The 15,018-nt window shown below is 35.5% G+C and overlaps 1 protein-coding gene across 2 annotated transcripts in view; it reads left to right on the plus strand.

The window, feature by feature from the left end:
* The window catches only part of WDR17 (WD repeat domain 17), a 108,801-nt gene that overhangs the window by 46,013 nt on the left and 47,770 nt on the right, over positions 1-15,018 (plus strand). For both annotated transcript variants that reach the window (XM_044387580.3, XM_057303413.1), the window contains 4 exons: positions 1,383-1,566; positions 5,360-5,590; positions 11,214-11,465; positions 13,398-13,520. In XM_044387580.3, coding sequence (XP_044243515.2) covers positions 1,383-1,566; positions 5,360-5,590; positions 11,214-11,465; positions 13,398-13,520 — 790 coding nt within the window. The remainder of the gene's footprint in view (positions 1-1,382; positions 1,567-5,359; positions 5,591-11,213; positions 11,466-13,397; positions 13,521-15,018) is intronic.

Here is a 15,018-nt window from a genome sequence, read left to right on the forward strand (position 1 = left end):
TGTTTTTTCAGTTCAGTTTTATAAGCTTTATAAGTTCAGTTTTATAAGTTCTTTATACATTTTGGAATATTAACTCCTTTTTGGATATATCATTTACAAATGTCTTCTCCCATTCCATAGATTGTCTTGTCATTTTGTGATGGTTTCCTTCACTGTGAAAAAGCTTTTTAATTTGGTGTAGTCCCAATAGTTTACTTCCTTAGCCTAAATTTTTTCATTTAAATCTAATTGAAAAATTAAAGAAAAAATATTCTAAAGCCAAGGGTTTTTTCCTCATAAATATAGCTAGAGAAAATATAATAAACTCTGAATTATTATGCATATTTAAATGTACATTTATTTTTTCTTGTTTTAAAATTATTGTTTAATTTCAATTCTCTTATTTTTTAAAATGATTTTTTTCTACTCATCATCACTTATGAGGGAAATGCAAGTCAAAACTATGAGATCTCACTTCACACCTGTCAGAATGTCTAAAATCAAAAAACACAAGAAACAACTGGTGTTGGTGAGAATGTGGAGAAAAAGGCACCCTCATGCACTGTTGGTGGGAGGGCAAACTTTTGTAGCCACTGTGGAAAACAGTATAGTTTCCTCAAGAGTTAAAAATAGAACTACCCTATGATCCAGAAATAACCCTAATGGGTATTTACCCAAAGAATACAAGAACGCTAATTCAGAGGGATGCATGCACCCCTATGTATATAGCAGCATTATTTATAATAGCCAAAATATAGAAGCAGCCCGAGTGTCCATTGACTGATGAATGGATAAAGAAGTGGAACATATATACAATGGAATGTTATTCAGCCATAAGAAAGAATGAAATCTTTCCATTTGCAACAACATGGATGGAACTAGAGAGTATAATGCTAAGAAAATAAGTCGGTCAGAAAAAGACAATTACCATATGATTTCACTCATATGTGGAATTTAAGAAACAAAACAAGCAAAGGGAGAAAAAATAAGAGAGGGAGCAACAAATCAAGAAACAGACTCTTAATTATAGAGAATAAACTGACGGAGGAGAGAAGGGCAGGTGGGTGGGTGAAATAGGTGATAGAGATGGCAGAGTGTGCTTGTGAGGAGCACTGCGTGATGTACGGAAGTGTTGATTCACTGTATTGTACACCTGAAACTAATATAACACTATATTGGCTAACTGGAAGTAAAATAAAAACTTAACAAAATGATTTCTTTCTATTTATTGAATACACTTAACACTTGAAAGTAGACCAAGGCTTAAAATGTGTACATACCATGTTATTAGGTGTACTGATTTTCATGTTACGTGTAGCTTTTTAAAAATAATGTGATTATTAGTGAGAAGTGTGTTATTTAAAAATAAGCACTGAAATGTCTTATTTATATATTTTTTTTAGTTGGATCACCGTTATAATGAATTCAAACTTCACGCAATTATGTCTGAACATAAAAAAACAATCACAGCTATCTCTTGGTGTCCACATAACCCTGATGTGTTTGCAAGTGGCAGTACCGATAATTTAGTGATCATTTGGAATGTTGCAGAACAAAAAGTCATTGCTAAGCTCGACAATACAAAAGGTATATTTATAACTGGGGTTTATTTTATTAAATGAAATATTTTTATTTTAATAAGCAAAATATTTTATTTAAATTAGCTCAGGTTTTAAAGTACTGCTTTTCAAGCTTTCTAGTGCTAATCTATGTAAGAAATTTATGTAAGAAATTTCATATCATGACTCATTGTGTGTGTACATATGTATAAAACTGAAACAAAATTTCATGGAATATTTATACTTAGTATACCAATCAGTTAAAAACAGTCAATACCAAATGATTTCATTAATATTTAAATATAACAAAAATTGCCAAAATAAATATAAAAATAATAATTGGTAAGATTTTCTTAATGAGACAATTGGTCTAGCCTGTTCATTACTCTATTCCAATCTGAAACATACAAGGACAGTGTTACGCATGTAATCAGTGCCCTGCTGAGCCGGTTTCTTTCCTTTATTTTTAATTGGGTCAAGATAGAAAGCCCTAGTTCACATAAGTAGGTCTTAAGTGAATTGAATATTATTACAGTCTTTCTAGCTAGCATGGTACCCCATGATAATGATGAAGTTATCATTTTTCTGTGTTAGATATCTCAATAATTCAATCACATTTTGAGCACCAAGGTTGTCTTAGTTATTAATTATGGTTTTGAGAGCTACTGCTGGATGTGTTTTTCATGTGCAATTGTTTCTCCAACAATTACTGGTTATAACTTTGAGACAGAAAACTGAGATGTGACAGTCTCACTAACTTTATTTTGTTCCATTTCTTTATAGTGTTCTTTTCAGTAGGTAGCAACAATATTGAGAATTCATAGGCAATTATATGTAGATCTTGCTTCCAAGATATGCCTTTTGGAATCTTTGGATGTGCTCAGCTTACTTAGCATATTTCTTTTTCCTTGTCTTTTCAAATTTAGGTCGTTAGAAATGTTGAAAATACCAGTAAAATAAAACAATTTTGTTACATAATTTTCATCTTAAAAAAACATTTGCCACACAAGGTTAATTTTTCAACTAGAAAAATGTGACTCTCATTCCCATCATTCTGCTTATTTTCGCTTGCAGCAACCTCTGAGCTCCAGTATTAAGTAGTGCGTAGTTTGCTCCAATCTCTGAGCACAGTTTTTTTAAAAGTCAACTCTATTCAGTGAGCTTCCGGTAAAGTAAGTAACGGTTTTCCTGAAGGTTTTCGATACATCAATGAGAAAAAGCCAAAATACTTTCGGTACAAGGCTTTGTCATGTATAAGCAGCAATTGATAGCCTCAATCATAAGATTTTTCATGTTTTTCTGGTCATACCTGTTTCTCTACCAATCACAAATCCTACAGGTTTTTCCACTGCTGTTTTTATTGGGCAACAGTGCATTTTCTCAAGACTTTATATTCAGCTTTATGGGAAATTAATTTTAAGTAACCCGGTAAATACTCCTTAAATGCTACCCAATGTCATTGTTCTTATAAAGTTGTCACACAAAATCTATACTAGACTGTAACTTCATAATATTTTCTAAATGTTATGTGAAGGTACAGATTAGGCAGTATATTATTGTATTATCACCTAGCTTATCCACTGATTTGTCATCAAACACCATATGCATCACCTCTTTTCATGATGGAAGAGTTTTTTATTCATGAGCTGTGTGCACAATAGCTTCTTTTGCCACTGAGCATACAATTAAATAAGATTTTTTCATTAGCTGAATCGTTGAACATTATATCAAAAATTAATGATGTACTATACCTTGGCTAATTGAATTTGAATAAAAAAATAGCTAAATCTTAAAGACTTTTTCATTAACATTTATAGAGTTATTAAATAATTGTGGTAACAGTTTTGATCAGTTTTACTTATTTTTCCTTTCCTTACGTATTTTCCTTTCTTTTGAAAATTTTCAGAGGCTTCACAACAAGTTCCTTATGATGTTTCTAAATATCTTCTTAATTTGAAAATTGAAAGCTTTATTTGCAAAAAATATTATGAATATTTTGGTCATTTTCATTGTAAGTAATTCCCTTTGAAATGTCTTAGACTTTGTTTCTTCTTTTCAGAATCCAGCTTAAGCAAAGTAGAAATTTGCTTTTAGTCAACCTTTTTAAAAAATCAATATTGGAACTTGAACTTGCCTCTGTATTTTTTATTTCATCATTCTGTTTTCCACAGTAATAAAAAATTCACTTAAAGGAAAACAAGTATTAGTTTGTTAAAATGTAAAATGTTAAAATTATCATAAAGTTGAAAAATATAACACTTAATAATATCCTTTCGGAAAAATACCCCAAAACACTGTTACCAGTGGATAGTACTACCTACCTATCTCAGAATATTTTGGGGAGAATTAAATGAGTTGATACTTTATAGAGCTCTTAGAAGTACCTACAAATATTAAGCCAGTATAGAAGTCTTTTCTGTTTTAACTATATGACATTGTTTCTGGTCCCTTCTCTTCCTTGCTGCCTTTCTGGAAACATGCATTCAGAGAGCCAGCGTTCTAGAGGCTTTCTTCCCGTGGTGTGACCCATTCAGAGTATCTCATCCCTTATTGGGAAATCCTACTTCTCTTAATGTATTCTAAAACCACATCAGCTTTTGATTGGCCTTATTCATGGACTCATTCATTCCTTCTATAAATATTTATGGAGTTACCTTTTTATGTCAGGCCCTGAACTAGGTGTTAGGCTTCCGGTTTCTGCCTCTTGGAGCATTAAGGACACAAACTGAATTTACTGTCAATGAACAACTTTCAACCCTGTGTCTTTGTTTATATCATTTCCTCTTCCTGGGAAATACTGCTTATCCCATGCGTTAAACTCTACTGCTTCCTCAAAGTATGATTCAAATCCAACTTCTTTCCAGGACAGTTGCCCAAAGGTTCACAAACCTTTCTACACATCACAAGAATTTGGAGAACCTTGTTACAAATAGATTCCTGGGCCCTAATTCCATTTGATCTGATGTGCATATTCAGTTTGCTGATTCTGATGCATTTGTTTAAAGTATCTGTGTTGGGAGATTCATAATCTGTTTTGAGTTATATATTTGCCATGACACTTATTTTATATATGATTATCTGATCCCAGTAATAGTGAGGGGAATACAATTGACTTCTATATTTCTTTTATAGCTTAAAAGGGTCTTTTACAGGCATTATTGTATTTCCTTTCTTAGTATTCATGCGGGATAGATGTTCAGCTATTTTGAGTTATATCCATTTTGTAGATGAGAAGACAGAGGTTTAAGAGGTAAAGTTACTTGTTTAGTTCATCTGAAGCAGCACTAAGATTTGAATCTAAACCCTGATAAGACGTCGATTGTAGCATTAATTTTATTGTTATTAAATCCCTGTAGTAGCATTTAACTTTTTATATACGTAATCCTTATCTTCCCAAGATATTATATTTTATATTTAAGATCCTTTAAAGCAGGAACTATATCCCATATTAACTTATATACCTAGAATGCCTACAGCAAGTCTACACAAAAACCCGGTAAGAATTTATTGCTTTAATATATAGTTTCTGAAAGAAAAAACTCTATAAATCTGAATATATGAAGCATATTATGATATTAGTAGTTTTAAACCTAATGAGGTACTTTTCCTTTCATTACGGAAGCACCGTAGACATGTTGCCTGTAGTCTCTAGGGTCACTTTGTAAGTCCGACTCCCAACTAAGAAGGTGCTAGTATTTTTTGAATAACAAGCCTATTCTTATATTGTAAGTTGTTTTAGAAATGTGCACTGGAAATACTATTTAACAGTACAGTCATCTTCCTCGTGTCTCTATTACGTGTCTGTATTTTATTCCTTCTAGGGATGCCGGCCTCTCTTAGCTGGTGCTGGAACGCAGGTGATGCAGTGGCATTTGTTTCCCACAGAGGCCCACTCTTCATTTGGACCGTCTCAGGCCCAGAGAGCGGACTGACTGTACACAAGGAAGCTCATAGCTTCTTGTCCGATATCTGTATATTCCGATGGCATACCCAGAAAAAGGGGAAGGTTGTATTTGGTCATATTGATGGAAGTCTGTCAATTTTTCAACCAGGTAAGAATTTAATTTAGTTAAGTTTCTTTTTCTTGCCTCATATATGAGGCAAAAATTTCTTGTTTACACAGCATACAGCCAAACTTCACAGTATTTTAATTTTAAAATAATAGTTGTGCAAATAATATCTGGCACCATGAAGTAAATTTTATTGTAATATATTTAACTCAGCTGTGCAGATTGTGCTTTGAGTTAACCCAAATCCAGTCATTTGCCCCATATTTTTACTTTTATAAGTCAATTGTTTATTTCTGTACATTTACTAAGAAAATGGCCTGAAGGAATAAGGACATATGACAGAAGAAATGATGACTTACTAATACTACTCAAAAATATTTTCCCACCTGCTTGTAAAATACCATTGTGATGCTATAGGTCCTTAGCAAAGACTTTGAACTTGAGATAAGAAGGAACAATAAATCTTTGGATTCCCCCATCAGTTAATTAATTTAGCTGAATGAAGGGGTCTGAGAAACTAATTTATGTTTATTTTTTCAATTTAAACAATGATAAAATGTGTAATGGAAAAATCTGAAAATTACATGGATAGCTCTCCACTCAAACTTAGTAAGGCTACCATTTGAGAAACATGCTTTCAGCCATCTGGCATCTCTGTTGATGTATGTGACTCCTAACTTGCTTTTTAGGATTAAGATCGCTACTTTCACAAAATGTATTACATTCAATTTATCTGAAATTAATAGAAGAAAAAACAAATTGAAGTTGAACAGAAGAACTCATGAAAATTTGAATACGTATTTCTTAAATCTTTCTAACATTAAAAAAATGATATATATGATAATTATATATGATCTCACTGATAGGTGGAATTTAAGAAACAAGGCAGAGGATCATAGGGGAAGAGAGGAAAAAATGAAACAAGATGAAACCAGAGAGGGAGACAAACCATAAGAGACTCTTAATCTTAGGAAACAAACTGAGGGTTGCTGGAGGGGAGGGTGGGGAGATGGGGTGGCTGGGTGATGGACACTGGGGAGGCTGTGTGTTGTGCTGAGCGCTGGATGTCGTGTATGACTGATGGATGACAGACCTGTACCCCTGAAACAAATAATACTCTATATGTTAATTTAAAGAAATATGTCAAACGCAATGGGACGTCACTCCCATGATTATATTATATAGTAAAGATAAAGAGATTTTTTTCAGATGTAAAAAAGAATGATATACAAAACATGGATATTTTGGGGCCATTTTATCTCGAATACATTTCAAACAGGATATACTGTTTTACTTCTTAAAGAAAGACAACAATAAATATACTTCTTTACCACCTCCGCTCTGCTCTTTGCGCGTATACTCTTGTTCCTTCTGGTTATACCAAAGTAACTTGGGGAGAGTTCTATCTGTTTGTTTTAAGTTGGAGTGGGGAGGGATCTGTCCTTGTTTTTTGCTTCATTTAGATTTGTTGTCTCAGACACCTCCACCCAATCTGTTCCGTCCTCTGCATGGGGAGAAAATTCTGTTTTATACTTGGTCATTAGGCTCACGGTTAAGTGACCTCATTCACAGACTTCCTCTGTCTGATCTGGTGCATACCACTTCTTTTCCCTCCTGGGTTCTCCCTCTCCAGCAGTCTTCCTCAGTCCCAGGGAGGCAGTTTAGGGACAGTCAGGATGGCTGTGTGCTGTGTGGTTCCTCCTCTTGATTCTCTGCGGTCTGGGGGTGTAACCAGATCTCATTAGGGACTCCCCCACTACTTCCCCAGCCAGCCCGCACCCAGAGATTTCATGAGAATTGTGATACTTTCTTTTTGAGGAATCTGTGTGCTGTTGAGCTCTAAAGAGGATAATGAGGAGTGTACACTTACTTTGCTCCAAATTTCATTCTAGATATTATTCATATTTTATAATTTGTGATCATGACCATCTCTTTTTCATTCACTAGGGCTTTCTTTTCTTGCATTATTATTAGGCACTTTTTTTTAAAATTAGGTATTTTTGAAGGTGTTAAGTCCTAAGACATTGAGACATTGTATTATATATCTAAGATATAAAACATTGAGACATTGTATGTTTATTCTGGCATTGAAAGGATAGGGAGGCATAAAGACCTCCTTTGCCCTTTGTGTCTTCCTTTTGTGGGTTTAAGTCAGAGTGGTGTGTATAATATTTCAGTATCTGACCCGTGACTTCCAGAAGAGGCCATCATTTTCCCGTAACTCATCTTCCAGTTATTAAACGAAGCAATTTGTGCATCTGTACCCATATCGTCAAGTGTTATTTTTCTGGACCCACCCATGAATTCATTTGCTGGGGCTGCCCTAACGAAGTTCCACATACTGGATGGCTTAGATCAACAAATGTATTGTCTCGCAGTTCTAGAGACCAGAGATACAAAACCAAGGTGTCCACAAGGCCCTCTGAAGGCACCAGGGAAGGCTTTGTTCCAGGCCTCTCTCTTAGCTTCTGGTCATTCCGTAGCTGTGGCAGCCTAACATCAGTCTTCACACGGCATTCTCCCTGTGTGCATGCAGCTCTCTGGTCCAAATTTCTCTTTTTCATAAGGACACAGTCATGTTACATTATAGTTTGCCCTAATGACCTCATCTTAATTTAATATCTGCTAATACCCTATTTCCCAATAAAGTCACATTCATAGATCCGTGGAGGTTGGGACTTCAACATCTTGTGGGAGGACACAATTCAACTCATAACAACCCCGTACAGACTTGTTGGCCTCATTTATTCCATAGGATGTTTAACAATGAATATGTACAAAACATCAGGAAAGATATGATCCTGCCATGTATTTTCCTTTCGCATGTACATGACCTAATGGGTCATGAAGGAAATGCTACTTTTTCTTGTGAGGCTACGTTCTGCATTGCAAGTTTGAAGCTTTGAGACTGTATCATTAATACTGATATTGTTATGCTTTTTACTTTCCCTAAGGAGTGGTCTCCTTTACCTTCTTAATGACCTACTGGCACAACAGATTGTTCTATCTCTAGGTAGCAAGATAGAATTTATGTCCTCCAGGTTCTTGCAGGAGACTAAGACCTCAAGCTCTCTGCTCTCCGGTCCTTATCTCTCGTGGAAGAAAAAGGTAATATTCACGAGGTGATGCAGCTGACTTTTACACCTTCTCCCTTTCAGTCTGAAAAGCACCACTTTATTCTGTATTCTGTATTGGATTTTCATGTAAAAATTCACAAATGAACAGAGGATTCTAGAGCCAAAAACATTAGAAAACGGCTCTAGCCATTTTAAGTTACAGTTTTGGACAAAGTTAGGTCATCAGAAGTTTTTTTTTATCTTCATAATCGAAATGTTTTCATTGAATTGACTTTGGTGTTATTCCAAGGATGTGCATTAATCAAATTTGCATGGTTTTATTTTAGAAATGTTGATGACATTGTCTCTGTGTAATACTGCGTTCCCTTTTTGAAAACACACAGGAGACCTGTATTTCTGGTCTCAGTTCTGGGAAAAGTTGTGCTTTTCCTGAGCACTTTTTTTTTTTGTCGTTTTGTTTTATTTTTATCCTGTGGACACCACGAGTTATGTAACCGTTCATGATTTTTTTTTTTCCTCTTTGCTTTGGCCACTGGTTTCAGAACCCAAATTCGAACAGCTATGTGTATTATACACGACCTCATTTCATTTTTAAACCCCAATTTTCCCTTGCCCTAGTTTGTTTTTTGTTTTTGTTCTGAAAGAGAGGCCGAGCAGATAGAGAGTGTGCACAAGGGGGAGGAGGGGCAGAGGGAGAGGGAGAAGCAGACTTCCCACTGAGCAGGGAGCCCACTGCTGGACTGGATCCCAGGATCTTAGAAGCATGACCCGAACAGAAGGCAGATGCTTAACCGACTGAGCCACCCAGGCACCCCTAGTTTTTGTTTTTTATACAGCAATTATCAACCTTATCTTCTTATTGACTTACTGTCCTCAAATGCTTCTGTCCTTATTTGACAACACAAGTTGGCTGATATTTGTATAATAAAATAGAACATAAATAAAAATAAATATAATATACGAAATAATGAAATATTATCAGCTGTTCTAATGGCTGGCTGTAAAATTTTATAGATCTAGTGTTCTATTTTTTTAAATAAAAATGTTGGTACTAGACAGAAGAGAAAACAGTGACTATAATTCATAATCATTTTGACTAAGCGTGTGCTTTCAAGCAACATGATTTAGATACCATAGCATTTGCATTGCAAATTTTCCCATGTTTGTGTTACTGTTGTTCTTTTTTTTTTTCACATTCTGGAATATTTTTCATAAACCATTGATATTAACTGGCAAATGCAAATACCTGAAAATCACTTAAGAAATAGCTTTAGTACAACTTAGGAAAATCATTTTTCTATCTCCCTCTGACTTGTAATGATTAACTATATTAATATTCATTACTGCTTGTCAGATCAAATAGCATTTTAGCAGATGCTTATTTTGGGAAAGAAGAAGCAAACTTTTCTTGATGATGATTGCAAAAATTTAATAAAGCCAAATGAAACATCACATGTACCTTCTATGATTTTATACGCAAAAATTCTAAATAAAATGTAAGATCAACATCATAAAGAATAATGTATTCTGACAAATTTAATCCCAACCCAGAAACTATAAGATTTTCAGTTCATTTTACAAATAGCTTATATATATCCAAGGAAATGGATGTTTTCTGCTTTTATAATCTGATACATTGAAAAACAATATCTAATAGTGATATTACAAAAGGAGCTATGGTATCTGTCAGTTGGGTTTTTGTTTAGTAAACACGTCTTGTAGTGTTTATAATACTCAGGAGGAGTTGGTTCTGTGAAGACTGTGGTCTCTGAACACCGTTGTTTCTCTGCCTTTCCTCTGGGAATGGGCTAATTGGAGCCCTGTGTGGTGTATCAGCAGAAGCATCTTTTTCCCCATTGCCAGTTGTGTCTAAATTTGGAAGGAACAAGAGAATTCTTTGATAATCCTTCGCTTCATTTAATTTCACATGTTTTCTGTCCCTATTTTTCTGGCTGTCTTATTTGTACTAGTTGTCAGGCGTGAGTTATGGTTATGACCACTGCTGTGATGCATGAAGAAGGGGTGCTGCTTATAATAGGCCCCACGGTTCTTAGCACTTGAAGTGGCTAACTCAATCTTTTACAAAACTCTATGAGCTAAGTATTGTTATGTTCTCCATTATACAAATAAAACCCTGAGCCCATAGAGATTCAGTGTCTTGTCCAAGAGCACAGAGCTCCTCGGTGGTGGAACGAGGCTGTGCACCGAGGCTGCTGCGAAGTCTGTGCTTTTAATCACAACAGGGTGTTCCTCTTGGTAAGCACTTCCCTCTCCCCACACCGCTGTAACTCAGTGGAAATTGTAGTTGATGACAAGATCATGGGTATTGTTTATCTGTGTCTTTTTCTTTCAACATTTCAGTAACAAATAGGAGATTCAGGGCCCAGAGATCACCAGAGCAGAGCAGTTCAGTCTGACTTTCATCTCATTCCCCTGAACTCCCGTGTCACGTGTGACCTCTGCACAGAAGGGCTCTGTTCCCAGTACTCTCAGAGACCAGGCTGTGCAAAGAGGAAATTAATATGATCTCAATTGTTGATTTTCTTTTGAGCATTTTGTTAGAATCTTTTTTCTTTATATTTTAATAGGTAATAGAAGTCAGAAACATGTTCTGAGACCTGAATCTCTTGAAGGGACAGACGAAGAGGATCCAGTGACAGCCCTGGAATGGGATCCGCTGTCTACCGATTATCTCCTTGTGGCTAATTTGCATTTTGGAATTCGCCTGCTAGATTCGGAATCACTGTATTGCATAACAACATTTAATTTTCCCAGTGCAGCAGCTTCTGTTCAGTGCTTGGCCTGGGTTCCCAGTGCTCCTGGGATGTTTGTAACTGGGGGTGAGTTTACCCTGTTCCCCAGAGTTTTAAATAAATGTATATTCTCAATTGAGTCAGGGAATTTATACTTTTTTATCAGCTAATTTTGAGTAAAATGTATTATCATCCCAGTGTTATCATTTATAATAGTAAATGCCTAGTTTACTTTTATTTATACTGTATGTCATTAACATAATGACAAATTAAAATGAAACTAAGGCCCAGTTTCCAGGTTTCTGGTTATCAGTCGGAACGTGTTCTATAGGTGCACACACATGCTCATGTTTTTGTGTTCACAAATAGAAGACAAAGACAATCCAGTTTCAGCCATGGAAGGATGACAGTGAAAGTACGGACTAGAAAAAAGTTGATCTAGATAGGAGTTCTGGTAGCCTCACTGATAATTTGGACAGTCAGTGACCATGAGTACCTAGATAGACCAAGGCATTTTCAATCTAAGCTGGAAATGAAAGTGGAATTTATCATCATGGCTCGAAAGGAAGCTCCTTTATGCTTCCCCAGTCATGAGAGAATTAGTAAAGCTAAGAAGTGACAGGGGATGGGAAGATGAGGGCACTTAAGCTAGTAACTAGAAATTAAATAACTCCTACTGCTTTCTTAGGATGCAAGAGAGAGATCTCTGAAAGACTGAGTGCTTTCAGCTGCTGTATAAATACTTCCCATATTTGCGTAACGTGAAATAACAGTCTTTATCCTTGCAACTGTCTTGAAGAAATTCATTGCTTCTTTAAGCATTCACATTATGCATGGAAGTAGATGGAGTCTTACTTATATATCTTAACTGCCTTTCATTTTGTAGGATTAAATTAATGACAGTCATGGACATTTTAAATATAGTATTATTCCTGAGTTAAAATTCACATACCATAAAACTCAGCATTTTGAAGCATACGTGCTGTGATGTCTGTAGTCACAAAGGTGTACAACCATCACTGTGACCTCACTGTGGAACATTTTGTCATGCCCCCAGTAGACTCTAGGTGGCAGCATTGCTCTTCATGAACCCCTCTCCACGGCCCCAGGTGCACACGTGTGTGTATATAAACTGCTAATCTACTTTCTGTCTCTGAGGATTTACCTAGTCTGGACGTTTCATAGTAGTGGAATCATTCAGTACAAGTGTCCGACTTCTCTGACTTACCATAAAATTTTCAAGGTTCATCCATGTTGTAGTGTGTATGAATACTTCCTTTTTATGGATGAATAATATTCCATTGTATGGATATGCCACATTTTCTTTATCCATTTATCAATTGACAGACATTTACCTTGTTTCCACTTTTTTTTGCTATTATGAATAATGCTGTGATGAACATTGGTGTACAGGTTTTTGTGTGGACATACGTTTATCATTCTGTTGGGTATATGTGTAGGAGTATAGTTGCTGAGTCATATGGTAACTCTGTTTAATCATTTGAGGAACTGCCAGAAAGTTCCCCAGAGTAGCTTCTATATTATAGATGGGATTTTCTGGAAGTGAGGGAGCTTTCTAATTGGTCTTTTGGTATATCAGGCAGTCTCGGTTGCAAGTGAGCAAGGAGCAGTTTACGTACATTTCAAAAGACAAAATATTATTCAATGTTAGAGGTGGAAAGTTTTTTGTAGCTGGCTTTCCTAGGGCAAGTGTGTCAGTGGGTGCTTTTTTTGTGATCAAACTCTGATAATGACCTTTGTAGGGGGAAACTGCCAAAGCAGTCAGTCCCTCACCCTAGGGGAGGTTTTGGAACAGAAGAAAGCAAAATAAGCCAAACATTTAAAGGATGAGTAGCATTTCACCTATTTCTTTGGGTCATTGTACAATTTTGTTGGAAGAATGTCAGGAAGTGGTGCAAAAAGTCTCGTGAGTTAAAGTTTTTGTTACTACTTTTATGTCTGGGCATTTTATGTTTCAAATAAAACTAGTTAATATAATGCTTTTCTTGATCTGACTAGATTCTCAAGTGGGTGTTTTGCGCATTTGGAATGTTTCAAGAACAACACCTATTGATAATTTTAAATTAAAGAAAACAGGGTTTCACTGCTTACATGTACTTAATTCTCCTCCAAGAAAAAAATGTAAGTAAAAAATTATCAAAATTTAATATTTTAAAATGTCAGATTTACTGCTATCAAACAAAATGACTAATATAATGATATAAACATACCAACTGAACATAATAAAAAAATAAATTTACACTGTATGTTAACCTACTGGAAATTAGAAACTTGGAAAGAAAAAAGAAAAAAGATAAACATACCAAATACTATATCCTACTGAAAAGCAGATTTTTAAAAATAGCCTTTGATAATATGTGTACGAAAGGAACCATCAAGGCCACACAATATCTAATATTACTAAGTTGAAAATATTTAGAGCCAAGTTACATTTTTAAAATGCTGATAAATGGGGATATTAAGATAATCTCAAATTATCTACATGGGGAAAATAAAGCAATGATATTGGTGAAAATAAGAATATCAAGAGTAATGGATCCAGTAAAGTTGGTCTGAACTAGGAGACTTTATGTTCTAAGTGTGGCTCTTCTACAATCTGTAGGGCCTACAACAAAGTTGAAATACCCTAAATATTTGAAATACAGGATCTTTATGTATATTTGATGTTTGAATACCAGATGTCACTGGATTAGTAGCTGCTATTTTGGGTATTCTTCCCTTATTTTTGTGTACTTTTTTTCTGATTACCTTTTACTGCTTCTCTAAGAAAAAATAATAAAATACACTTAAGCGATAAAGGAAAGACCGGAATTTGGGGAGAGGTTTAGAATTTGAATTTTTCTTAAACATGAGAAAAAGTAAGCCAGTCATGATTACTCTGTGTGGCTGCTAGTGCTTTCGTTTTTGTGTGGCTCGTAGAAAAACTTGGGGAAGGGGATTTAGTGATTGAGCAATCAGGAGTTACTGATTCCTCTTACTCACTACTTACTCTTCATAATATACTAAATAATTAGCAAGAGCAATTCACTTTTTTATCATCTAGTGTCTCTATTTTTTATTTTATTTTTTTCTTTTCGAATTTTTATTTAATTTCTAGTTAACACACAGGGCAATATTGGTTTCAGGGGTAGAATTCGGTGACTCATCACTTACATCTAACACCCGGTACTCATCACAAGTACCCTCCTTTTTTTTTTTTTTTTAAGATTTTATTTATTTATTTGACAGAGATAGAGACAGCCAGCGAGAGAGGGAACACAAGCAGGGGGAGTGGGAGAGGAAGAAGCAGGCTCATAGCGGAGGAGCCTGATGTGGGGCTTGATCCCAAAACACCAGGATCACTCCCTGAGCTGAAGGCAGACACTTAACCGCTGTGCCACCCAGACGCCCCACACAAGTACCCTCCTTAATCCCCATCACCCATCTAGCCCATCCCCCACCCACATCCCCTCCATCAACCCTCAGTTTGATCTCTACAGTTAAGAGTCTCTTATGCTTTTTTCCCCTCTCTCTTCCCCCAGACTTCCCAGATGTTCATATGTTTTTTTCCTTAAATTTCACGTATGAGTGGAATCATATAGTATTTGTCTTTCTCTGACCAACTTATTTCGCTTAGTAT

The sequence above is a fragment of the Ursus arctos genome, unplaced genomic scaffold, assembly GCF_023065955.2.
Source record: "Ursus arctos isolate Adak ecotype North America unplaced genomic scaffold, UrsArc2.0 scaffold_27, whole genome shotgun sequence".
Classification (NCBI taxonomy): Eukaryota; Metazoa; Chordata; class Mammalia; order Carnivora; family Ursidae; genus Ursus; species Ursus arctos.